Below are 27,924 nucleotides of genomic sequence, written 5' to 3'. Positions count from 1 at the left end.
ACCTGTCAGAATTGGTTCTGATACAAAAGGGCATTAAGTTTTGCTGAGTAACTTAGTGCATTAAGTTTTGCTGAGGAATAACTTAGTCAAGGTTATCCAAAATCTAATAGTTATCTCTGCTACATATAAATAACTTTCTCCTCCAATTTTTTCTTGAAGCAATCATGCAAAAAAAGTATATTGAAGAATACAAGGTATGTTAAAGAAACTGTACCTCGTATGGTTGCTTCCTTTGCTTGTAGGTTTTCGTAATTGTTTCAGTCTCCCAACACAAACCTACCTTCTCCTATAGCCTCCTAATGTAGACTTGTTAAAGCTTAAATATTAAAACTCAAGTTAAATTGGCTGAGATTTCAAAACTCACATTTATACATCTTTCAGCACACTGACAACCAGAAAACTATGGAAAAAGATAATTTATGTACTCATGGAAAGAGCAAAAAGATTTGAAGATAACATCACAGGACAAGCTACAAAGAAAACTCAAAGGGTTCCTATTCTACCCCCACCAAATGGAAAGATCATCTCTTCTGGGCAAATATCTAAGAGGAACAGTTTAACCTGTTCTCGAAAGTCATCAGCACCGGGAAATCCAAAACTATTCCAGTGCTTCACTATATTTATCATCAAAAAGTTTTTTGAATGACAAATATAAGCCCACCCTACAGAATTTTGAGTAGGAATAGGCCTCTCAGATCCCCAGCAGACACACGGTGGCGGGGGGGAAGCAGAATTTTTATTCCTTACAGCAACCTTCTTCATGTTTGAAGGCTGTTCTCACATCTTCCCTCTACCTTCTCTTCCCTAAACAAAAAATAATCCCCTGAGCTTTCCTCCACAGGACGTAATTTCCAAACCTTTGGGTCATTCTTATCACTCTCCAGAGGACTTTCTCCCACTGGAATAAACCCGACTTGAAGTTTTATGCTCCATGCTAGACTCAATGCACTCCTCTTACCTTCAAAGCACTGCCAGAACATTTACGGACTGTTTCACCTTCAACATGTAGAGCACTTTCATTTATGCATTGGGATGCACTTGCTTTTTTCTCTCAGAGAAGCATTGGTTTAGGTACAGTTCACTATCAATGTAATTCCTGATCTATTTTTTTTTTTTTCCTTCTCTTCTCGTCTCTGGAATTTCATCAGGAAACTCTGCATCTCCTCCCGCTGGTTAGTGCCCGTTGCGTCAGCCCCAGGACAGCTTCCAGAGGAATCCCAGCTCTGCACATCGCTCACGGTTGATAACAACTCACTGACAAGTACTCGGAGACTCGAAATCTGAGCAGTGCTGCACCCCTTTTAGCTTTATTAAAACCATATTTCTTTAGCTTGCTCAAGGATCTGTTATGTGAGATAATGTCAGAAGTCTCACTCGTGTCAAACTAACCAATATTCACCACTTCCTACAGTGCCTGYTACTTTGTCACAGAATTAAATTAGTTTGCGCTGATTTATTCTCGGCACAATCAATGTTGAAACTTCCATTATTCCCTTGATGTCATCTAGATGGTTTGGTTTTCCTAGAAGTTTCTTAGGAGCTGAAGTATGGCCAAAATGACTACAAACCCAATTTTTTTTTTTATTACTTTTTAAATCAAGCACAGCAGTACTGGCCGTTTTCCAGCCTCCAGGAATTCCACCTGTGCCCAGACATTCCCAGCTGTAACCAGAGGGGCTCACAGGGACTGCTGGAAGGAAATGTCATTGGGCTCAGCCAGTTCGGAAACATCTACCTTACCTGTGTTGATCCTTAGGATTGCTAGTTAGCTCCCCACCACAATTCCATGGTGGAGAAAGCAGTCATGGCATGTTCTTTGCCTTTAAGCTCTAATGTAACACAGTTTTCCTATTTTCCAGACCGGTACCTGAGAGCATCAGGACAAGACACAAGAACTCAGACATATATTCATTTCCATGCTAAATTAATACATTGCCTTATCATGCAAACGAGTCAGTCCCTTGCAAACTGAGTTGAAATGAGAGAAAAACACAAATTTCATTTCCAGGAAAATGCAAGGCACAACCTTTCTACACTTAAAGCACTCTAATACCAGTTTCTAAAGAGTTAACCATTGCAACAAGTCCTGAATATGCTTTCTGTAGGAAGAGCATTTCTTTTTCTTAGTTTGAGTTAAAGTATACGTTTATTCTACCATGAGATATTCCCAGTGCACCCATGAACCATGACAAGTTAAGGTCACTGAAATTCATTCTCAAGGCTCACTTTTTTTTTTTTTTTTTAACTAAAAATAACAGAGTTGGAATTTGTGGTCATGGTCAGACAGTGATAAAATTCAGAACAGATAAAGCCACAAGCAGAACTTTGAGAACTGCAAACTTCATTTTGTTGAAGGAGGAGAAATAGTACCATTTAATCAAAAGCACAAAGCATCAAGTGTTTGTTACAGTGAATAGGGAAGCCAACGCTCCGAGAGCACTGAAATTCAATGCAGAAGACGGTTGTTTTTCTAAACCAGAGCCACACTGCTGAGAGATGGAAACAAAGGAACACAACCTTCATTTGCCTAAAAATGCTTGTTATGAAAATACATCACCTGCAATAAGAGACATTTTACCACTGCAACACACAATAATAATACTTAGGACAGCGGTAGCGGTAGAAGAATTTTCAACTTAATCAGGACCATCTGAAAGTGCTCAGACACAGCAGGGGCACAACTGCATCTTACTCTCCCACCGCTTCAGCTGCACCCAACAAAGCACATCCCTGATAACCAAGAAGTTGGCTTATTATTTAAGAGATATGAATTTAGCTCTTAGCATAGTTTATAAAGTAAATAATCCTTTGCTGTGCCAAACTGCTTGGAGTCTATCCATAAAAGCTCTGCCAGTTTTATTTTTACTCTTGCTTCTCGTTCAGGGTGGATTCATAAGCATTACTCATGTTTGATTCAAATGTTTTAAAGGATATTTTGAAGTATTAGAGACTCAACAGACTTTTAAACAACTCAGCAGCATGAGAGCAAGGTACATACGCTACAGTCCTTAAGGTACATTTATCACTATTCCATTTGAAAGGAAAATTTGCTGTTTGTCCCAAATAGCATAGAATAACTTGAGTAAAAAAAGAGATAGTTCATCAAGGAAAACCCCCCTATACTGCCATGCACTACCTATGAGGAATGGATTTCAAGAGAAACACCCCTTTAAAYGCTCTGCTGTTTTAATAGGTTAGCATCTACCAAGAGAAGCTCTGTGACAGACCAAGAAGAGAAGCAGGCAGCAAAAACCTACCTCTGTTTTGTAAAATGGTCATGTTGGACTGGGGAAAATCCCATTTTGCTGAACAAATCCCACGGTCCTATCACCCAGAAGGGATGCAAAGGAGAACATGGGAATTGCCCTGCAGACCCTGCAGTCTGAAAGGAGGCAGGAGTTGAGCAAAGCTACATGGACCATGTCAGACACCACAGGAGCACTGAGGGCTTGTTAGAGCAATGGAGGGAGCTTACCCTGGGCAGTGACTGCACCCAGCTACAGTCTCCTAGTATGGCCCTGAGAAACCATGGAGAAACGTGCCACTAGGCTCACCCCCAAGCCAAGCCTTGCTTTTGAATGTCTCGTCTTGCCTGGATTAACTCGAGGTCTATGATTATCAATGACAGGGCCAGAAGAATTCAGCCTAAGCAAATCCAAGAGACAAGTGATAACAAAGTTTGCACTAAAACAAGACTACACCTTGGATCGCTCCCTGCATCGCCATTCAGCTTCTGTTCACAGAAAGGGAGGAACAGTTTGTAATACTCGGATACAGCACGCAGCTGCCTGCTGCAGGGCAGCAAACTATGGAAAACAGTCACAGAAAAGTTGGTTTAGGAGGATCTTTGGGGCTCTCCTGTCYGACCTCCCCTCTGAAGGACTATCAGCAATACTAGATCAGGACAGCTCTAGATTTGTTTAGCTTCTCCTTACAGATTGCATCAGCCCTGCTCCCTCTGTCCCTTCTCCTCGCACACACTCTAGGTTCCCAGCCACCTCGGCAGCCTCGGCTGGATGCTCTCCAGTTTCCCAGCATCTCTTTAAAACTATGAGGTTTTGGACACTGTACTTTGAGCAAGGTCTCATCTAAYGCCAAGCAGAAGGGGAAAAAACTGCTCTCAATCTGCTGGTCATGCTCTTCCTAACATAACACAGTATGTGGTTTGCCTTTTGCTTGAGCAGCACACTGTTGGCTCATATTTAATTTCATACTCAAAGATGTCAATTTATGATTCACACATTGGGTTTTTCTTTCTTTTTTTTTTTTTTTTAATAACACAGATTGAGAGCTAAACACCCAGAGGCTAGAATCCATTAAAGCAGATTTGAGCAATGCTTTAAACAAGCCATGGAAGTCAAAACCAGCATGGATGAGTAGAGGATAATACTGAAGGCCCCTGGAAATTCATATCACGGGGACTGTGATATGGCACAGGCAAAAATGCCATTACAATGTAGTTGAAAAACAGTCTGTTTGCTTCAAGGTCAGAAAGATGAGGTTGTGCAGTGGCAGGAAGCTTGAGAAACCTTCCAGTAGCACAATCCACCATGCCTTAGCAGAACTTTTCTAACAGGCTTAGGCAAACACAATCTGCTAATGTTGTGAGGAGAAAGCATCACCTCATCTACCAGATGGGGTAGATTTGCTCTTCTATTTTCTGAATAATTTCTCCCTCTAACCCAGAGGGGATAAAAATCAACAGWGCGGCAAAGCTACAAAGAGGCCCTGGGCAGGTCTCCTTCGATCACCAACTGCTCTGGTCTCTTCACCTTCTCAAAAACTAGGCATTTGGAGTCACCTTCACAGCAGCTGAGCTCCATCCTGTGGCAAGCCAGTTTGGTGGAAGGAGCCCATCCCTTTCGGCCAACATTTGTTCTCACACAAACAATTCTCAAGGGGTGACTGAAGGGTCGTGCAAACCACACGTAGCACCTTGTGACAAACGGGGCCTTTCACATGAGAGCAGCAAGAAACGAGGTGGTGAATTGAACCCCACGGTACCTGACTGGAAGACGTATCTGGCCAAGCCCTGCATGAGCTCAGCCGGCCACGTGGGTGGTGCCGACTCCCCCGTTTCTCTCTTTAGCCGAAACGTCAGTTCAAACCCGAATCCGCTTGGTCCATCTGYTCCGGTAAACCTGGAGGAAACAAAAAACAACCAGTCACAACACACTGCTTGCRAACAGAACAGGCTTCAAGAGTATGATCAAAAAAGACTAAGTGTTCTCTTCATAGGAAGGTAAGTTTAGAAATGTTCTTATTTCAGTCCCAGAGTTTATTTGGGAGCTTGAGAGGCATAGCAACATCAGGGGAGCTAACGTAAGCCCACTTCCAAGATCACTAGCCTAACTGYGTTTTCAGACAGAATAGCTCAGTCTTGGACACAGCATAGCTTTTTGCTGAGAGCAGTGGAATTTCCAGCAGCCTGATTCTGTTTTTAAAACAAATTTGTAAGTGTTGTACTGAGAGCTGCCCTAATTACACAGGCTGCTTGAAGGGGAACACCAAAGAAASTGCCCAAGAACAAACTGTTTTCCATATTGTAAGCAGGACAGAGCTTTAAGGACAGGACAGTAGGAAGCAGGGTTAAACAGTTGGGTGTTTCGTCATGTTAATGGTCAACAAGAAAGGTCAGAGGATGCAGACACAAAGTTAACAACCCTCCACACAATTCATTAATGCTGCACTTGCTACCACGTATCACAAACACTTTTTTTTTTTTTTTTATAAAAATACACAAGTGAATCTCTTTCCCCTTCATACAACTTCCAAATTGTTTGTTGATAATGTACCATAGAAGCGAGTTGACTGCAAACAGAAGAGATCACACATATTCAGTAACACCAACTAGTGGACATAAAATTTCTTTTTAGGGCACAAACGCACCTTTAAGCAACAAGCCAAATAATTCTATTTTGTTCTCAAAGCCAGGGCCTACTAATTAACTAATTAACCAGGCAGCCAAGGCCCGGGGAGCGGGTGTGGGTGCAAGGGAGGGCAGCACCCGCAGCCGGGCACCGGCTCTGCCACAAAGCTTCGCACGGGACGTCTGTGGCCTCAAATACTGACATCAACTTGGCACATTTAGCACCTCCTTAGTGTTTTATGTTTCAATGTTTTCACATTTCACTTCGTGAAGGAAAAATAGAAGCATTTCATAAAARGCAGAAATAGGAATGGCTCAAATTTTGTAGTGTCCAAGGAATGTTTTCAGGGGAAAAAAAAAAAGCAGGTATTGGGCCTGAAGTGCTTGATGGACACTTTTAAAAGAGATCAAAGTTAACACAAAGCCTTCAAGCTGATTTTAGACAGAATTTTTGGAAAGCAAAATGCCTCCCTATTGAATTACCTCCTTCTGAGGCACGTTCTGAAACAACATATTTTTACCCTAGATACGCGCTCAGCTAGAGAATTATTTATTTTTAAAGAACTCTACAGATTGCCCTGGTACCCAGAAACAACATGTGCGATAGCACTCATCCATGAGCAAGTTAACCCAGTGACAATCCAAGTGCCCAATGGGAATATCCACCAACCCTAAACCAGGAGGAGATTTCGGAGCTCACTGCTGGGCAGCAACGCGCCAGTGCTCACAAAGTGGTGGAACTGGGGGCCACGCTGCCGCTTGATTGTGTTAAGGCTAAATAGCAAGCCCCTAAAACAGAGAATTCCTAGGAAACACACCACTCCTTTATCCATCTTTTATTCTACAAGTTCTCTCCCTAAGGTGAAGAGGAAAAAAAGTCCTTTTTTTTTTCCTCCTTTTTTTTTCTCTTAAGTAGACGCAACTTTCTTTTCTTCAAAACACTTAATATAGAAGCGTCCAGCRCTTAATTCTGAACAGCATGACTTCACAATAAGCTCCTAGGAAAAATCCTTATTTGCAATTAATGATCACAGACTACTAAAACGACATTGCTGGGCTGCAGTGAAACCTGAAGTGCCTGCGCTTCACCTGTAKTCCACCTCCCTTCAGAGATCCAGAAGGCAAACCATTGATCAGAGCCTGCCTAATTCCAGATTGGTAATTTACTTTTAAAATAATTGTGACACATGCAACTTTTAAAATCTTTTAATGTTAAAGTATGTGAAGTTCTTCCCAGCATGTGAAGTCCTTCACTTGTCATTTCTACAACAAACAACCACAGGACAAGTCCAAAAGCTGCTCAGATTCACAGGAGCTGCAGTGCCAAACTGGCCAACATGGGGAGACAGAGCACAAGTGACAATAAAACCTCAAAAAAAAAAAAACCTTTCATCTATGTGTGGCCCCAGGTTCATGAGCYGAGAGCTTCAACACAGCATCAAATTTCTCCAAGAGAGATGAATATTTCACATAGTTCGGTTTATGTTTTGTTTCAGCTGAACTCGACACTTCTGAATTTCCCCCATATACATTGCAGGAAGAGAAAAATATTTTTTAAAAACGGACATTTTAAAATGTCCAAACATTAAAGAGACTTGAAACAGGAAAGACCACGGGCTGCACGCTACCTGTCACKGCTCGGCCCTGCCGCAGCAGGAAGGTCCATCCCCTCCGCACCGCTCCAGGCCCAGGGCAGGCAGCTGGGGCTTCACAAACCAGACAGCAGCGGAGGGATCCTTGGCTTGCTCCCTGCCCACTGGCACACACCACACAGCTTTATATTATGACTACAGCAGTAACGGGAGGCTCTGCTACCTGCCAAGTCAAATCCAGCCCTGTGTTTAATATTAAAACCTTATTTTGTCACATGAACAAAAATAAACCCCTCGCAAGCCAAGGTGGTGCGTTGCACATGCCATTCTCTGGTTTAAAATTCTCCTGATGGCTTCAGCAAGGCAGCTCAGACCACACCGGAGCGCTGCGCAAGCCTGGCGTGGTCCTTGAACGAGGTTTTACTGATCACAATATTTAATTCCAGCAAAGGAATCCAAGGAGAAAGAGGCCGCTCCATTTACAGAGCAGCATTGGCAGCCTCCTCGAGCCCCCCACCACCCTGCTCTCCATCAGGCTCTCCTGAAGCCACACACGGAGAACTGAAGGGCTGCTCCCCTCGGCAGCAGCATTCCCGGGGCATTTTCCCACCAAATAACCCAGCTTAAAAGGCTCAAAAGCCAAACTGGCCCTCTGCTTTAAAAGCAGCTTCGAAAAACCATGGGCTTCTCAGTTTAAAGAGCACTTTCATTGTCACTTTTGCAAGAAAAGGCAGCTCTGCTTTATTTCATGCAAGAAGGCAGCATTTCTGAAGTGCTGCTTCCAAATRTTACAGAGCCAGACAACGAGCAGAGTGTATTAGGTGCCTGGTTTGGGGAGTTTAAGAGTATGTGCACATAGATATATTAGGGGCACCAATCCCTGAAAATGGGGATTTAKGCAGGGAACCCTTTGCTCATTTTCTTCAGCCAGACAACAAGAGAAGCCCTCTTAGAACGGGTAGAACTTGACTCAGAGCACTCGCAACTCCTACCTGTCCAACAGCTGCTACATGATGAAAAGTGTCTTTCTTTCTTTCGAAATAAATCCTTCCTGCTGCTTTGAGCTATTGCAATATTGTTTTGAAGGCCATCAAAAATACAGGATTCCTGCACTTGTAAGTTTGGCACCAGCATGACGTACCACGAGCTCCATCATAAAGGGGTCTCAATTMTGCCTCAAAAAACCCTACCAGGAATGACTATTAATCTATAGCTCTAAGTACAGCCTGTCAGGACATTTTAGAAGTTCAAGACGTTGGTTATCTTGCACTAAATTTGACAAGGATTTGCAGTTCTGCTTGCCAAGACCAAAGTATCTCAGAGCTTCAGCTTTAGTAGTGTTTGAAGATTACATAATGCTCAGAGAGAGTTTCTTCTAGCTAGTGAAGATGCTTCTTATTATTGGCAACACGTAGGATTGATGTTAAAAAAAAGCCTCAGCTTTTACACTTAGCTGAGTGATGCTGACTTGTCAGACATCACAGGTTCTCATAGAGAAAACCGATGTCACTTCCCTTTCAACCACTTGCATCTGGCTAGAAACCAGCAACACAGGGTGCTCCTGTCCAAAACCAACAAAAAGCCTCTAGCAGTTTGCTGCAGCCACCRCGTTCAACGTCTTGGAGTCTCCAGCTTCTGGGAAGGATATTGGATAAGTGCTGATTAGCCCCGAAAAACAAGTTTTTACAGAGCCAGACTTCTGCAGACATGTTCCAGAGRGGCACTAAACACTTACTAATATAGGCCAGTTACAGTCAAATCCCAAAGAGAAAGAACAAACCTCCCTCCACCAACACCTACGACCCAGTCCTTCCAGCATCCTGCCTACCAGGGAATGGTTGCTTGAATGCAGCTCTCAGCACAAAAGTCTCCTTTGAGAACTGGGGTGACATGCTAAGAGGTGCCTATTTTCACAAGAAAATTCTTCACAGTAAGAACTGCCCTGAAAAGCTCAAGAAAACAGAGAAGTTTTTGCAGCCCAAAAGCACCTGCTTGCTCACGTGTTCTCACAGATTGTCTCCTGGTATTGACCAAAACATCTATTTTAAAGAAGAACACTTGGAAACATCTGACAAAATCACAGGAGGGTTATCTGGATATCAGATGGYTCTCACATCAGAACCATCGGCAGGAAATTCCATGGGCTCTCACAACGCTGAACATGCACTCGGAAAGGAAGTTTTACTGGAGTTGTTTGTATCTTGATTTAAGGAAATCTTTTACACATAAATAGGAAAACCAAAAGTGCAAAAATACATGCTCAGGGATTTCTATTAATGTAAAATTGGTGTCAGAAAGCAAGTGATGAGCAATGTTTTAGTCACCCATCTATGGCTACGCTTACTTGCTTCAAGATTTCTCTTGCAGTATGTCATATGAAATGTGTTTGYAATCAGCCAATTGGAAAACCTTTGGAAAAAGAGCAACTTAAATTGTTTTAGAGATTTACTCCAACATCTGAAACCAAACACAGGCAGAGGCATTTGCTCCACAGTGTTTTGAAGGTAAAGTTCTCAGTATTAACTACTCCATAGGATGCACTTAGAAACTTTATAGTCACCTATGTTGGAGTAAAACTTATGAATATTTTGCTGCTAGACCGTATGAGAACAGAACTTTACCTCACTGAGCATGTCATGTGTTTGTTGTGTTAAAACCATTACCTTGAACACAGAATGTTGATACATCCGATGAAACAATTTTTTCCCTAAACCTAATATTGGAAAAGGATCCAGCGGGAGTGTGCAAGTTGGTCCTGACCTGGAGCCTTTCAGAGGTCTCTTCCAACTGAAGTGAACCCAGGAAGCATCAAGTATCAACCTTGAGTACCCATAGTCATCAACACAGACACTGTGTTGAAAAGGGAGCCGAGAAGACCCACAGCAGATAATTCATGAACCCACCAGCAAACTCTTTTTACCTGAGTGTTTTCTGAATCCAGGTTCCCGCTCACTCTCATAATAAAACAGCTCCTAAACCTTGCCGTACCCAGCCCAGAACACTAAAGTAAACAACTATTCACTGTCATTTTCAGGTCACTTCAATGTGCTGGGCTGGAAATCGGGACAATTCACAGGTTGTTTCATTTGAGGCTCAGCTGCCCATGCCATGAAAGAACTTATCATATAGGAAATGCCTGTTTGCTCATGCTATAAATGCGTCAGAAAAACTGGAAAATTAATTCCACGTTCTGCACAGCACGGACAAATACTGAATAGGGGAAATGACTAAAACACCAAAATATGAAACAGGAGACTGCATGACGTGTGTCACCCTTTACCTTGCAGAAACACGGGCCCACGATGGCCACCAGAAGCCTCTCTCCACCCAGGCGGGTGGCCGAAGGCTCTAGCCGACGTGTCCCCTGGAGCAGGCTCTCAACCAGCACGTGGCAAACACAGTTATGAGCCCGAGCAAGGTCCTTCCTCGGACAGCACTTGGCAAGGTGCAATCAGCCATGTTGCAAGGGCCTGGGGAAGCTGCAGCGAAGGCTTGCATCATCTTCACACCCACTATAAAGACCTGGAAAGAATGGCTAGGACRAGAGCAGGGATGCACCCTGGCACACACTTGCATTCACAGGATGAAGGGATAGGGAATCCATCAAGAAGGAAGCTCTTGTAGTTTATCATTTTGTTTAAACTATGCTACACTTAAGCTATTTATATTTATTTCTACAAGGCTTTCATTTGGCCTGAGCTGCAGGCGATCCCGCAGCACAACCTGCATCAACCACACCAGGAAAGACAACTTTTCCCATCCACATGATGCCATTTCACATCAGGACGGCATCCTCAGCTCCGATACTGTCACCTTCACATAGACATCAAGGAATCCCACTTCACCTGCAAAGCATGAAGGGCTTGGCAACAATCCCACCAAACAACGGCATGAGAGAGGTGAAGTGATGGAGAAGGACCCCGTGACCACGTTCAGGAACACGCAACTTTCCTTGCAGTGTCTGCTGGCTCCTTCCCAGCTCACGCTCTGCCAAGCTCTGCAGCTGCTAGGAGGAATCCAGGCACAGAACTGGCTCTAAAAGTCAGTATGGAAGGGCAAAAAGAATGGGAGAAAAACCCCAAGCGAGAAGCTACTCTCAAGTGAGGATCAGGGCTCCAACAGGCTATATAGAACATCAACAGTGGTATCTTTTACTTACCTGCTGGCTTAACATAAGTAAAATATATCACACAGGAAAATACTTTTAGGACTCTGATGCAATTATGCTCTCAGCAATGCTGTGCCATAAATAAGCTCAAGACACAGAAGTTATTTAGGAGCCCAAACTCCGACAGATTTCAACTGGAGTCTGGGCATCCTATGCGAGCTGGACGTTAATCCCTGATCTTTGACTTCATGAGCTGTGAAAATCAAGGCAATATTTCCTTACCCGCTGAGCCACTAGCAAGTCTCACCTCATTATAAAGGGTACGCTCAAAACCATACTCAGGAGCTCCACAAGAAGTGTAAAGCTATCAGACAGGGAACGAAATGCCCTTCAAGTCCCAGCCATAAGCCTACCAAGGGAAAAGAAACCCTTAGATCACTGCTGAAAGACTCCCCGTGGGAAACAAAACAGCTGCATGGAAAAGTCAACTTCATTTTTATCTGCCTTTAAGTGATAAGCTTCTCTGGAAAAGTTATCCCTCCTTCGAAGGGTTAGAAGCTTTCAGGGGCAGGAATCACACGCTTATTTTCTGATTGCAAGAAATAAACACTTGGCCTGGGAAGGCTACCTGCCCTCCACCCTATTGGGAGATAAAAAGGACAAATACCTCAAGCCTCTTGAAATCAAAGAAGGAATGAAACCACCACTTCTTTCTCCCCATTTCTGTGGCTCCAGGATTACCCCTAAAGGTTTTAATAAAGTCAAACCAGCTTTRCCTCTTGGCCAAGCCACTTTGGCTACACCTTGGGAGAGCACAATATGGGCCAGTTCCCCTTAGCAGCACAGCAACACGATGTCAACTTTGAGTTTTGGCACCTCTTGCCTTCTAATGCACTTAAGCACCAGCACGCTCCTCTCAGGCTCATGATCACCAAAGGAGGAAAAACCTCGTAGCAAAACAGGGCCTTGAGCACACAGCTCGTCACGACCGCCCCGCTGCCGAAAGCCCCCCATACATCACCGAGCACTAAACTCTGCTTTGCTGCTTAACGTTGCTCTTCTGGGTAAAGAAGAATTCAGGGCCCGGAGACGTATTATTTTTGCGTAATGAAGTTAWACATATGGATTCAACTTAGCTAGCAAACGTCAACTTCGGGTTTGTCTTCATGGGGAAATTTACTGCGACTAGTCTACCAGGGCAATTACATTGCTGGAGCTCTACTGGTGAAAAAAATCCCCCGTTGAGCCTTATTCGTAACAACAGCCGCCTTTATGGGTTATTTTTGTTGGCTATGCCAAAAAAGGCCCCTGCTCCAGAAAGGCCACAATTCCCAGGGGAGGAGGGGGAAGGTGCTCTACCAGGGCAGATAAAACAGGATGAAGAATAACAGGAGAGAAAAGGCAGATAATTTCTGTGTAATAGCACAGTTTTTGGTCACACACACACAAAAAAAGGACCATAAGAAAGCTATAGAGTGCACATCTTTGCAGGCAAGGCATATGCCAAGTTTATGCCACATCCTTGTGCGTGTGGCAGTCCCCTTGGCAGGACAGGGCATCCTATTTCCCTGGATGCTCCTCCCGCAGCTCCTCCACAGCCCTGGGTCCCCCGGAGAGAGCCCAGCCCCGGGTCCCCCGGAGAGAGCCCAGCCCCTCTGAAACCAACTGGTGTTAAACAGGTTTCCAGGCATCTTCTGGGATGAGCCACAGCCCGCAAAGCAAACAGCTTCCTGTGCCAAAAGGGATTTTAAAACAATCGCCCTCGGCTTYGGCAGGGCGAGAACGGGAACGGAGGGAGACAAAACAAAGAGCCATCTGTGTGCCCGTCCCTGCCCTSGGTGCTCACAGAGGTCCCCAAGAGGAGCAGCGTCCCCCTCCACCTCCTCCCACTATTTACCCCCTGCAAAAACAGGCGGGTTGTTGCTGGGGTTTCTYGTTTTGTGTGCGCGTGGGGGGAAGCGAAGGGGGGAGCCGAGGGTTCCTTTCTTTCCTTTTTGTTCTCCCGGCCTCCAAGGGGATCTTTCACTAAACCTCAGCCCTCTTTGTCAGGTGGTGGCCGTCCACCCCAAGCAGCTTTGTGAGCTCCTCCTCGGAAAACCGCCTCCCACAAGACAATCCCTTCCCTGTTCCCGTGTCCCTGGAGGCAGAGGCGCCGGGGAGCACCGGCCACCCCTTTGTCCACGGGCCGGGAATGCCATGTGAAAGGGAGACCACCAAAGATTTAGAGCCTCCTTTTGTCAGCCTGGTGTCACCGCTGCCTCGGCACGGAGGTGACAGCAGAGGAGCGGGGCAGCCCGGCGAGTGCCATCGGCCTCGCTGCTCTGCAGAGGGCTGCACGGGCGGGCTGTGTTTGCAGATCAGACCTGCAGCCGGCTGCCACCGGCCGGGCAGGGCACGAAGAGGCTCTCCTAGCACCGCCTGAGTCAGCAAGGCCTCTTCCCAGGGCTGAGCCTGCACGGAGGGGAAAAAAAGGGATTAGGTCTGAATAAGAGCATTCAGATGCATCTCTTCAAACGCTTGTTTTGTTGGCATCATTATTCCAGCGGCCAAAAGGATAAAAAAAAGACCCCGCTCCTGCCTTGATCTCACAGCTGGAGCGGCCACAGAACTCAAAAAAGCTTTTACCTTCAGGTCCTACTGAGAAGGAAAAAATATATATTTTTATATACACACTATATATAGACACATATATGCATATATACATACGTGTATATACACACACTATATATACACACATATATGCATATATACATACGTATATATACACACTATATATACACACATATATGCATATATACATACGTATATATACACACTATATATACACACATATATGCATATATACATACGTATATATACACACTATATATACACACATATATGCATATATACATACGTATATATACACACTATATATACACACATATATGCATATATACATACGTATATATACACACTATATATACACACATATATATGTACTGATTTTTGCAATGTCCTAAACAGATCTTCAGGAAAGGGTTCAATCTCTCACTACAAGACCCAGGTTTAGTCCTCAGGGCCCCCGTCCCCTCGGCCGGGCTCCCGAGCACAAGCTCAGCCACATCCTCCCACGCAAGCCRGCCCAGAGGGAAGCAGCCCAAGTCAAGGGCTGCCCTGGCACATGCCAAGCCCATGGGTGCCACCGACAAGCAGGGCTCACCCCGCATGGGTGCTGCACCTCTTCCCCAGCTCGGCAGGAAGGGGCTCGTCCTACCGGGATGCACGGACACACGCGCTGCTGAACGGGAAGCTGCTTCTGCCTTCGGTAACGTTCCGCCATAAACTCGCTCCCAATCTTTTTATTGAAAACAGCCCTTCTTGTAAATTCAACTACTGTGCTGTAAAACTTGAATGAATTTCCTTCAACACTCCAAGAAAACCCTCGCAGGGTTTGAGCGCATCTTGGTCCTGCAGCCCGCGCGGATGCATCCCGGAGAGACCCCGGCACAAAGCAGAGCTCTCCGTAGGTGGTCACCTCTTCCATGTTATTAACGGTACCAACTACCCCTAACAAACGGCACTGGAAACCACGTGAAGGGCCGGGAGGGAAGGTTTCCCCATGGTGACCAGAGCTTCCCGGGAGGTCTGAGGCCAGCGGGAAACAAGTCCCGGGCGCTCCTGCTGCGCCACCTCRGAGATGTGAAGGATGCTCCCAAAGGGCACGCAGACAAGGCGCTCGCTTTAGCTGGTAAACAAAATGTACAGGATAAACTCATGCTTCTTGAAAACATCCCCTGAATCTTCAGAGCAGTTGTTTCAAACAACCAATCTTGCAAGGAGAGCGGTCCCCAACACATCACAGTCCCGCAAACCAGGCTGAGACAAACGGTTGGATAGAAGAGGCAGAACTCAGTGCTCCCAGCAAGCAAGTTTCAGCTGACACACGTGTTTCTAGACACCCGAGAATCCACCCAGGGCAGAGAGWTATTATGGGCTCTGCAGAAAACGCTCAGTCCAACTTGTATCTTTGGACACCAAAGCACCCAGCCACAAGACATTAGTTCGTGTGAAACCAGACCCGAATGGCCCTTGCAACKGATGCCACTCATCTCAAATGGGAGGGATTCCTAAATAAGACATCACTGATAGGAAACGGTTTTAATTGTTCAGTGCACACCSTAGACCTGCAGCCTCTCCTTTCCCCTCTGTGTCAGGAAAAAAATAAAAAACCAACCCTTTCATGACRCTCTACAGCCAGTTGTTCTCAGAGCTAATTGCCTGGTGAGACAAGCTGGGGATGAGGAGAGGGTTTGCACCTCTAAGCTTCTACATAAAGTCCTCAGTCTCATCCACTTGCAGTATTCTCAAATCTCACATTCAGAAGAAATGTGGAAATCGCAAAAGCTGGAAAATGCACCTTGAGATTTTCATAATTTTCCTGGAACTTTAGACTCAATTCCCAAACTAAGCTGATCTTTCCTTGTAGAGATCTACAAGGATGCACTGCACTCTGTAACAGCTGTTCCAAGGTCTCACCTGAAGCATCAGCTCACAACCACCACTGCCCGCTGTCATCTGCTCTCTTCTTAAAGGTTCTCCACTTTATCGCGTTTTCATGATGATGAAGAGGGGCAGAGTCCACCCCCACCATTTTAGAAGGAGTCTCTGACCCCTTGGTGTAATATTTCAGTGGTGCTTTAAGCATGTCATTTATGATGCACTTAGGGACTCATTAAACATCAAAAATTTGGGCTAAAACCTGGCAAGCTGAGGGCAGTGGGCTGTGACATTTATGAACTAAGGGACCACTATGGTGACAGCTGTCAGCACCACTCCATCCTACATGCACACAGGCTCCAAAGCAAAGCCAGCACGCACCCCAAATGGGAGAGCACTCACTCCAACTTCCAGACCATTTTCTAAATACTCTTTTCAACCTCCTTTCATGCCCAGAAAAAGCCTTCCAGAAAACATGCCCCCCTCTGCAAGCCTCACATTTGTTACCTGACCCAGTTTTGTGCTCCTTTTTTTTTTTTTCCTCCCATCCTAACATGAATCCTTGTCCCTTTCACACTCCAGGGTCATTCAGGGGATCTATACAGGCAAGCACAACACAAGCTGGGCTGGGGATGCTGAAAGGCTCSTGCCGCCCTCACCTCTAAGAGGGAGGCACCACCCACCAGGAGAGACCGTTATGCCAGCAGGCAGCCCACCCACTCCATCCAAACGGAAAAGAGCCCAAATGGAAGGGGTCCCAGCAAGCTGGGGGTTGCTTCCTCTGCAGGGGCCTCCCTGCATCCATACAGGAGACGGAGGTGGCTGCAAACCCCTTGCTCCATGAAAAGGTGACACTGCACTGAGGCTCTCGACAAGCTGCCGGGAAAGCCCTCGTACATACGAGGTTTGCGAAAGGCAATTACTGGCATTTACATAAAAAGCTAAACATCCAAACACATTTGGAGTGTTCCTTCTTCTCAGGGGGAGGGCAGGCCTCCAATGCACAACTTATCTTAAGCTAGCAGTAGCTTAGATTGTTTTCTATTACAGCCTTGCAATTTTAATACAAATAAGTCTGCTCAAGGTTTTGAGAGATTTGGGTTTCACGGGGCTCATTTCCCAGGTACTTCTAAAATTGTTGACAAAAAGGGCGAGAACTTGTTGAACCACAGGAATAATTAACTGGAGATCYGGCCTTGGCCTTCCTGTGAAGCAGAGCTAGGAGCCAACCTGGGGGACAACAGAGAGCTGGGGCTGCCCGGACAGCCCCGCAAGCTCCGCGCCAGCGCAGGGCCGGGATCAGGGCACGTGGGGACACTGCCAGAGCTGAAGCTGCACTCCGGGTTTCCCGAGCTCAGCTACAATTGCAGAAGCTGCTTCCCTTGGATGCCGGCTCTCCATGGAGTCAGGAGTTGCCACCGCACTTGGAAACTGCGGGAAGCATCAGGTGTCTGTGTCTAGACCCTGCAAAAGGCACTCGGGCGGCTGAGCACGGGGCTGCAGCTGCCAGCTGAGGGGCTGCACTTTGTATGGAAGCGCAGGGCAGCGGGAGCAGGGACGGCTGCATCTCCCACAGTCAGCACAGCCCAAGACTCCCTGCCAGCACACCCATATGCAACACCTACGCAGCCCTGCCAGGCAGGCTCTTGCTTTCTGAGAGCAGCAACAGCGCAAAAAGAGAGGAAAAAACTCATAGCCTCACCCTGCTGCAGGCATTCAAAGAGCTGCACATCGGTTTGGACTTTAAAGCAGCTGGGAAAGTTAAAAATGAGGAAAAACCATGCAAGTGTCACGGGAGGATTCCTGCTGCCACCCCAGTTGTGCAGCACACGCAACTGGAGAGACTTCCTGCCAGGCAAGGAGCTTGGCACGACAGCCCCCCGAGGAGCCAGCGCTGTCACGACGTCACGAGTTCGGATTTTTCGAGCGCTCAGCCCGGCACAGCTGGTGCCACGGTTGCCATTATACCATGAAACACTGAGTGCTTTTAAATGGAAAAGGTTTCCCCGTTTGAAAGGCTTAGATTTCTTCCATGCTATTCTGTGGACTCTTAAAAACAGACCTGTTTTCTAAGCAGAGCGTAGCTGATATTTAAGCAGAGCAGGAAATAGTGCTGTTTTAACTGAAAATAAATCTGTCAACAAGGAGGCACAGGGAGAGCTCCACTTCAGACTTTTCAGGTTCTTATTAAAAATATAAATTAAAGCAAGTTTTTCACATTATTTGCTACATCTGTTTGCTATTCCATTATAAATAAAGATAAGGGCCTCCTATTCAGCTCTGGTTAACTCAAAAACCCCTCAAAGTCCTTTTCATTTCACACTGCCTTATAATTGGCCCAAATTACACTGCAGCACTGGAAGAAGTCTGAGAGAGATAAGTTCTGCATTTCCCAAAGTCAGCTGGGGAGGTTTCAAAGGCCTTTGGCAACACACTACCTTTCCTTTCCTCAAAAAAGGAAAAGCTGGCAGGGTTATGGAGACACATCCCCGTTGCACGTACCCTGCAGCCTGCCACAAGCAGGTCCAGCTTGGCACTCTATGCAGGCTGTGCTCTCGCAGTCCTTTTCTGAGAAGGGGAAAAAAAAAAAATACATCCATACTCCAGATGCCAGTTTAGTGAGACTCTGGCTTCAAAGGAAAATTTCCAAAGATCCAGACAACATTGCTGCCACCCTATGCTCCTGCCAGCCAACTCATGGCACGCCGTATCTGTGAGGGCTGAATCTAAAAGTCCTTCAAGAGACAGAGATCAACAGCTAATTCTTAGTGAGAGGTTTTATTAAATTGCCTGCCAGAGAACAAGAGCTTCTCAATGCACAGAATAAGCACTGCATTCACACACTGCACGTGTAGGACCAACCTGGCCATGTGCAGTTCACAGGCACGTTTTGACAACATGAGGCACTGCACATCTCTCCTGGGCCTGTGCTAGTGCTCACCTAGCAAGTGAGAACTGTGGGTTCAATGTTTAGGAGAGGTGCAGGCTGTGACAGCCTTACCAGATGCATGTTAAGACTATTCACAATAAAGACAAAGCCAGCTCCAGCCTTCTCAACAACACATGTAATATTGTATTTTGTAGCCTCAAGGACAAAGCTAAAATAAAGACAATGCAGGGCGCAGACAGCTGAGCTTCTCAGGGCAAGTGACACAGGGACTCCCTGCTCTGGAGCCCAGGAACAATGTCCCAGCCCACACAGAGAGAACAGACACACAGACGGGGCACAGAAATCACTTTGACAGCTCTGAACAGCCCTGTGCTCCTCAAGTTTCTGCCAACACCTGCAGAGAAACACAGCACGTGGGGCTCACGGTGTCCAGGAGCTCCCGCAGCTGCGGCAAACTTGCTCCCAAGTCCCAGTGCTCCTCTCACAGAGCAAGGAAAAGGCAGGGTGCTCAGGGCCTTCCAGACCTCATAACGTCTGGAGAGGGCCTGGCCACCCCTTCCTTAGGAAGGCCTAGGAAGCTGGCTGGAGCTTTTGTTTAACATAGTAAGCTCCTCCTTACCCTTGATATCTTCAGGAGACCCCATGCCCACTCCCTCCTCTTTCCCAAATCACCAGGGAAGAGATGGGGCAAAGAGAACAGCCTCATCCTGAGAGTCTCAGTCTGACAAGCCTCCAAAAAGGGGAGGCCAGCAGAACACCACAAAGCCCACTCCCAGCAAAATAAAGCAGCCAAACACAGATGACCCAATCTTACCAGCTTCTGATTTAAGTGGCAAAGATGAAAGCTCCGATCCATGGAAAAAAGAGGCATCAAGTGAAGACCTGTGCATCCAGGTCTGGGCCTCTTGCAGAAATGAGAGAAGGAAGCCTTTAAATTAATTGTCTGTTTACCTTTCTCTTTTACCTTTGTCTTGCCCTACCTTGTCTCTGCCCCAGCAATTAGCGAGCAAGGTTTGTTGATCAAATCCTCACCACAGATCTCAGCAATACCAGGGTTCCATATAGACTCTCCTCTTAAAAGAGGTATTCTTCTAAAAAAACAGTTCTGCACCCACAAACGGGAGCAGCTATCTTAAAGATGCAGATAAGGTTAAAAAAGCTGCCCGATGTTAGCTCTTAGAAAAACACCTAGCTGAAAAACTGCTGGCTGAAATTTAACCAAGACAAATAAAAGAGGGAGAGCTCAGATGAACAAATTGGGAGATTCCACTCATCACGGACATTTATCCTGCAACTATGAAACAGGGCAAGACAGTTTTACTAAGCTAAGAGTGCAAGAACAGCAACACTGGAAACTTTTTCAATTTCTAGCTCGTTAAAAGCCAGTGCGTACAGCCCCAAGATCATCACTGCTGGGCTTCTGCAGCTCACTTTATGCAAAGTTAAGGGGCAAGGTCAGTAGAGGACATACAAGAGTAGGATCAGCCCATACTGCTTACCTGATTTGATACAAAACACCTGCTAAAAATTGCTAACAAGCTAAGATAATTATTCAATCACTGGAGAGAACAAAGGCACACACTTATTTTCTGCTCCTGTACTATACATTGGCATCTTATGCAGCAGCCACTGAGAGGGCAGTCAGTCTACTCACTGACATTGCAGAAGTGCCTTACAGCAACTTCCACAGAAAGGCATTAACATGCACAAGGAGGGAGGAGGATTTAATCACATAACCATAACAGACTAACAAGAGCAGGGAGAGGGAAGACATTCAAAAAAGGCAACCCTCCCCTCAACCCTTACATTAACAAGGAAGTGCACTGCATTCAAAGGGGGCCCTAACTCTGAAGGGGAGGACACAGTAATTATTCTAGGTGCCCAAAGTACGCACCATCCTACAACAAACCAGGACTACAGCGTTCAGAGCAGAGACAACTGATAAGAACAACAGGACAGAGTTTTATCTAAAAGTCCAAATTCAACGAAAAACAGAACACACCGACAAAACTCATGAGGAACTTACTCGTGTACTCTGTTGTCTCCATATAAGTCACTTAACCCAAAGCTGACATAGTGCCAGTGCTCAGGAACATTCAGCGCGGGGTTCCCCAGGTTCCTGTACATGCTCACGTAGTCCAGAGGATCCGGTCCCCCCAGCCTGCATCAAAAGAAAAAGAAAGTTTTAGGTAAGTTAGTTGGAAGAAGCAACCAGAGATGCCACAATGTGGAACAATGACCTGCTTTAAATCATAGCCAGTGAGAGAAATCGAACAGGCATGTTCAAGTTATCTTTAAAAAACAATGAAGCGAAAGGTTGGGTTAAGTCCAGGGAATTTCAAGGACAGGAAGGCAAAGTACATATGTGCAACATACTAAGATGCTTTTAATGGTAAGGCATGAAAACCTCTGGAAAATCATATTAAAGTTTTCACAAAACAAGGAAAACTGGAAAATGGTACTAGTGAAGAGTGATAGCTGCATCTGCACTGCAAGCTTAATTCAGGCCAGAAGCATATACCTCAGCTTCATGGAAAAAAAACAAAGTCCTGTTACTCCTTAAAGCAAAATCTGGAGGGGATAAGCTTTGAGGAGAGTAATCCATATTTCTGAACATAAACTCACAGGTTAAAACAGTGGAGGAGAAAGTATCAATTTAGAAAAAGTTAGTGCCAAAACTTCTAAAATACACTAGCTGCATCAATCAAGAATGAGTAAAAGACGTAATTACCACCTCTGCTTCAACATTAAAATGGCTACACAAAAGAATACTGCTTGAAAGCCAAAACAGCACAGCCAGACTAGATTAAATCACCCAAATTGTCAGAAACCCTTCTCATTACAGGACAAGGGGAAACTCAGCTGCAGCGCTAATGGAGTTAGTGCAAAAACACTCATTCTGCAGCTCCTTGCAGCTGCATCTGGCTGTGCAGAGGCAGTGAACTCCCCTCTGAATGAAGACACTACACTGTTTGGCTTACTGCTTGCTCTGTCAATCATAAAATAAACAGGACAGAAACAAGCAAGAAGAGACAAGACACCAAACCACATACTACAAGTGTTTATGGAATAGTGTGAGCTGTTGTTTAACTGTTTCCTGTCTCCAACTCGTTTTGCCAATCACATAAAGTACTTCCAATTGTCCYCCAAAAAGGGGGATCCAAGCTAGTATGACCTCCTTCATTCAAGCCACTTATTATACATTAGCTTCCCTCGCCTGCACCAGCTGCTTGGCCCTGGCCCCATCACTGGCAGGTTTTGGGGGCACATCTCCACTTCCACACCAGCCCCAGGGCTCGGTGCAGCGTCATTCCACACTCTGCAACCACCACACGAATTGCAGCAAAGTGCCTCGTTCTTTTTCTCCACAATTAAAGTACCATGTGCCTTACATCTGACAGTGGGAGGCTTGGGAAGAAGCTTTCTAAGCATTCAGCCCGCTCGTCAGGCTGCCTGGGGTGCACTCAGCCACAGCTCTGCTCCAGGCAATGTTTGTGCTCTGCAGTCGGGTTTAGATCTTGCCTTAGCAAGGAAGTTTGGAGCAAATAAACAGTAAAACATAACTACAGRCCCTCTCCAACCCAGCATCCTTTATAAAGTCCCACTCGGCAAGACAGAGGATCCCTGACAAGTATTTCAGCCCTCATTCTCTAACCYGATTGCTGGTGGCACAGCTAGAGTTACACCATGAGCTTCAGCAAACAGGCAGTCAGTGAGGAAGAGAGTTAACCCTCACCTTGTGAAAAATAGTTATTTCTAGATCAGAGTCACTGAGCGCAGCAATTGGGAGGCTCATTTACAGAGACAGAGTCAGCACTGCAGGGCAGARGCATTTGGGGCTGCTCTTTCAGTTCTCCACGGGCCTCAGCAGAGCTGCAGAACCTCTTCATCTCCATCACACGGTTTCCTCTCGTTTCSAAGAAGGGCTTAGAAACTCTTAAGCAGTTTCCTAGTGGGAGTGTTATGCTATCCAAAATCCTCAGCCTACCCTCCACTGCCCAGCTGTGAAGTCTCTTACTCAGCAAAAGAAAGTTCATCTGTCTCATGAATAGCTGCAGAACCACCACGGAGTTTGTATTTGGAAGCTGGAAAAGGAAGGAGATCCCAGTAAGGATTGTTTCACAGTCAGGACAGTTACCTTCTGTGCAGTATCTCGAGGGGGACAAGAGGAAGAAGAGCACAACTAAGCACAATGTATTCCTACCTGAAGCCTAAGGAGACCGACAGAGCAAGGAGCATATTTAGGGTCTCTATGAGCAAGAAACACAACCAAATTGGTCAAGTATTTAATCTAGAAGGCTCTAAAACTGCCTAGATGCAAGATGGACAGCCCCCAACGCCATGAACAATATATTACTTATACAATACCACCAAACTCCCTCCGATCRATAGGGGCGCTTCACAAGAGAAAAGACAAAACCACAAAACAACAAAAACAAAAGAAATCCCCAACTGTTTTTAAAGATGTACAAAATAATATACCAGCTTGCTGTATTAAAAGGCTTTCATGAAACAATAACAGCAGATCAGCTGGGAAAGCCTGCAGGCTCTCTCAGTTAGTGCACTGCCTCCCTCTTAATACTGCAGGAAAGAACAAAAACACCAAAAATCAGTAGAGTTATTCAAAAGGAGTGACCTTCCTTAAAGCAGTTTCCCTCCTCTCAGTAACACAAGGCCATCGCAGGGCCCTATGCCAGAGCACCAGCTTCCCAGCTGGTCAGTCAAGATTGTAGCTGAGGATATCACAGCAGGAGGGCAAGCAGAAGCATCTCAAGCAATGGGACAGTTCAACTAGACAGGGGTTAAGTTGTAAGCATGCAGATGTATATAACCTTTAGGTTCCCATATAGCAGGAGCAACCTTACTGTGCAAGATGTAAACTGGAAAGCAAGCACAGGGGATGCAAGTTGGGCCCTGCAGCAACAGCCTGCAAAAAGGCCTTTCTCCTTAGTCATAGCTTGAAAAACTCAGGAAAACAGTCCCATCTGATGCTGCCCATCTCCACCTGTATCTCAGTCCTCCCCCATCACCAGGCTGCACCAGAGACTGAGATCTCTGCAGAAAACGTGTGGCCAGGTGGTTGCGTTCTGAGTGGTGGTACTGACCGGCCCGCCAGCTCTCAGGTTCCACATGGCAATAACTTCCCCCACAGGAATGGGGACGGGGCCAGATGGAAGTGATTCCAGCCAGGATACAATCCCATTCCTGAGAGCAGCCAAACACAGGGGCTGTGCAGAGTTGTGCTATACTTCGCACGCACACAGAGCTCCTTTCCCAAAGTTACCTGCCTGGGAAGATCCGGAGCAGGAGAGCTGCAATGCGAGCAGCAGGACAGCGTGGGGGCTCCCAAGGGGCTGCAGCAGGTGAATGGGATTTGCAACGAGGGGAAAACACCTCCACCTGCTACGCAGCAAGCTGCTCCTGCCTGCATGAAACCCGCCACCAAACTGGGTTTAATAACACCCTGGATGCCAGATGATTCACACTGCCTGCTGACACAAGGTGTTTCGACRCTGTGACGACACGCAACACAAACAAGCCCTTAACTGTCCCCTTGTCAGGGCAGRCACCTCCCCACATCCCGCTTTTCCCCAGGGTGGCTTCCATGGCATTCCCGGGAGCAGAGGCACTCGGGAGCAAATCCTGCTGAGACTCCACTGGACAAAACAGCCCTCCGTGTCCCTGCGAGCAGCTCTGCACTTCCCCCAAACCAACAAGCCTCTGCAGGATGGGCAGCAGCAGCCTAGCAAACACGTCGTGGTGCGAGGGCTCCGCACGAGCCAGCTCCGCGTGGCACAGGGCGGGCTGCTCGCTCAGCTACGGGCCAGCTCACACAGCGACCCGGACGGACCACGCTTATTCCCTAGGAGACCTGGCACCCTTGGAAGTGATTTAAATAAAGCAAAAAGCTCATAACAGTAATGTATCTTGAAAAATACACAGCTGTGACACACAGCTATGCTGAACATAGATGGGAAGCAGTTCCAGGGGCAGGTTCGGCTGCTGCGCTGCCGCCTCCATGCTCCCACCCACAGTCACTACGGCACGGATTCGACCTCGGATCACAATCTACATATCAGTACGCGGGCTCACCCAAAGTGCTGGAAGCGTTGGAGGGTTTTATTGGCAAGAGCCTAACTTCAAAGCTGCAGGTACGGAACAAATTTGTTCCTTTCTCTATTCATGGAGCTCATTTAGGAGCAAGAAGGGCAGCCTCGGGGGAAAACGGGATTTGCAACCGCAGAGAAACATCTTTTGAATGATGTTAGGAGCGCTCTGAAGTCTCTCTTGGAGGAGAAACCCRAAGTGGGCAGAGGGGAAACAACTCCACAATGAGAAAAACATTAGGAAATCCCTGGCCTGTTTACACCCTGAAAAGCCTCCAGGGGATCCTCCACAATCTCCAGCAGCTGACAACAGGTCTGCTTTTCCGAGCTACCTTTTGCCAGCCCTTCAGACGTGCTCCGATACCCCAGAGTCATCGTAGACATCGTAGACCTCAGGTCAGAGCACAGAGCAAGGCAGAGGATGCAAAGAGTCCAGTCTGAATTCTACATATTTTAAAACCTATCACAAAGCAGTGGAAGTATAAATGTGCTTTCTCTTGCAGTTCTGTGCATCAAGGTGTTCTACTTCAGTGGGATTGAACTGCATTTAAAAAAGTAAAGACAGGTTTTGGATGGTAACAGAGACTAACCCCTTTTCAAGGCATAGCCTCTCACAAATACAAGGAGCTTTTCCTACAAGCTCCAACTGCAATCAAAACCTCTCTCCCAAGACATGCAAATGATGTTAAAAAAAGGGAAAAAACTGCTAGCTTCATAAAATAATTTGTACAGCCAAGTCCATTCATTTCACAGGCATGTGATTCTGGATCCTGCAGCTTTGTGGAGTAAGGCACACACTGCACCGTGCCAGCTCAAGAATATAATTCCAATTCCCCAAACACAAACTTGTTGCTCACCATAGGGAAGCTGATACATATTATTAAAAGCTGATTAGCTTCAGAATATTTCTCCTAAGGCAGGAAACTTTGCTCAGCAATTTCCTCTTTCAGTCTCAGCCACCTACGAGCTCACAGCTGTGGACAAAAGAGGACAGACGACTTGAGGACGAGCAGCAGCTGAACTCTTCAGCAAAACCAACCTCCAAGTTTTTCCAGGTTTGCCAACTACATGAGAAAAATACTGAGGTCACAGTCCATTTAGCACAAAATGCATACAAAGGCCTTCATGTTACTTCTCACATGCAATCTCTCATCACTGCCAACAGCAGTTTTTTTCTAGCGTTTGAGCCCCAAACTGCAGCGAGGGGCTAATCAACCCTTTAAGCAATCAGGAAGTCAGGACTCTTCCCAAACAGGTATCTCTGCCATTCCTCCTTACAGACCCAAATCTCCATCCCACACACATCACTATCACTCTTGCCAGTAGCATTTTAAGCTGTTGATTCCTAAACCAAGGTGACTGGAAGCTCATGAGCCTTGAGTATTTAAGATTAGGTATTACACACACCTGAACAAACTGAGCAGACCATGACTGAAGTAACACAGCACTGGTGTGTCCAAAGCCACAGATTTTCAAGCYCTCCTAGTCTCAAGTCCATTTTAAGTAATTAACAATGCAGTTTAAATAATTAACAACAATAGCAAAGAAAATGTGAGTACTGAGCACCAGCAATTATATTTCTTGCTCAGAACCTCAGAGCAACACATATTTGGAAGATACCAGCAAGAGTTTGYCTTGCACAGCAACACACAGGGTGGAAATCACCCTGTTGCTGCTCAGGAGCCAACTGGGTAGACACATGCAGGTTAAAACTTACTCCAAACRAAGAAGTTAAACTTTTGCTAAACTTTTTCCAAAGTGCTGGAAGCGACAGCGGTCAATGCCAGGGCCAGCAACAGCCAGCGGGGACCCRACCATGTTCCTTAGGTCCAGAAGAGGGGGCTGAACAGCAGAGTCACGGTAAAAAGCACGAGGGCCTCCTCTTCCCATGGGGCTAGACACTTATCTCGATAGCTAAAAGTCCGAGTACTTCCTCCGTGTCGCTCTCCCACATAAACAACTGCCCTTATTGGGGTCAGACGCTGAGCCAGCAGCGATGGGGAGCAGCAGATCCTCGGGCCACGGCTCTGCAGGGGCAGACACGGCCCGTTCTCTCCGGAACAGGAGGGGGTCATGGGCTGCACCTCACGTGTTCGCTTGGAGGCCAGAGCACAGGTTTGCTCTGCTCAGCTCCGTGTTTGTGCCCCAGGCTCCAGCGCAGAGAGGAACTTGGGGGGCAGGAACAACCCCAGGGGCTCCCTGGCTCGGCGGATTCTCCAGGGGCTGCCTCAGCCAGGACCCTCTTTACCAACCTGGGAAGCTCCGTATTACCCCCAGACCCCTCAATTAAACCACTCATCCCCATCCCGGCCACATCCCTGCTCTCCAGGGCCTGCACCTCCCCAGCCCCACTGGGGCCAGCCCCAATCCCCTCCAGCCCCACACAGTGCCCCACAGGCACGGGGAGCCCCCAGCCCCTCTCTGAGCCCACGTGGGGACTGAGCCCTGCTGCTCACCAGGCCCTCTAGCCCCACATGAGACCTGCTGCCCCCCCCAGCCACACTCAGCACCTCCCAGGGCCCCCCCAAGCCCCAAACGAGACCCCCCAGACCTCCAGAGGCCCCAAAGAGGGCCCCCACAGACCTCCAGGTCCTCCACCAGCCCCAAACGAGGCCCCCCTGGCCGTGCAGGCCCAAASGCGGCCGCCAGCCCCACACAAAGCCCCCAGCCCCACACACGGCCCCCGGTACTCACCAGTACTTGAGGATGGCGGTGACCTGCAGCGGGTTGGGCTGCTCGGGGTACAGGCGGCGGCACTCGCCGTAGATGCCGTGCAGCCCCGGCGGGAAGAGCGACGGGAAGGAGCCCGTGGCGGCGGCGGGCGCCGAGCCCGGCCCGCCGGCCGCGGGGACCCCCCCGCCGGGCCGCACGCCCTCCAT

General features: G+C 46.9%; 1 protein-coding gene across 2 annotated transcripts in view; it reads right to left on the bottom strand.

Moving 5' to 3' along the window:
- The window catches only part of SUFU (SUFU negative regulator of hedgehog signaling), a 79,058-nt gene extending 51,134 nt beyond the window's left edge, over window positions 1-27,924 (bottom strand). For both annotated transcript variants that reach the window (XM_026050533.1, XM_026050534.1), the window contains exons 1-3: window positions 27,740-27,924; window positions 20,965-21,099; window positions 5,005-5,141 (exon numbers count right to left, since the gene is read on the bottom strand). In XM_026050533.1, coding sequence (XP_025906318.1) covers window positions 5,005-5,141; window positions 20,965-21,099; window positions 27,740-27,924 — 457 coding nt within the window. The remainder of the gene's footprint in view (window positions 1-5,004; window positions 5,142-20,964; window positions 21,100-27,739) is intronic.

This window comes from Nothoprocta perdicaria, unplaced genomic scaffold, assembly GCF_003342845.1.
Source record: "Nothoprocta perdicaria isolate Ctin4 unplaced genomic scaffold, notPer1 scaffold_7, whole genome shotgun sequence".
Taxonomy (NCBI): domain Eukaryota; kingdom Metazoa; phylum Chordata; class Aves; order Tinamiformes; family Tinamidae; genus Nothoprocta; species Nothoprocta perdicaria.
Note: the sequence above shows the minus strand (reverse complement) of the source record. Positions and strands in the feature narration are given on the sequence as shown.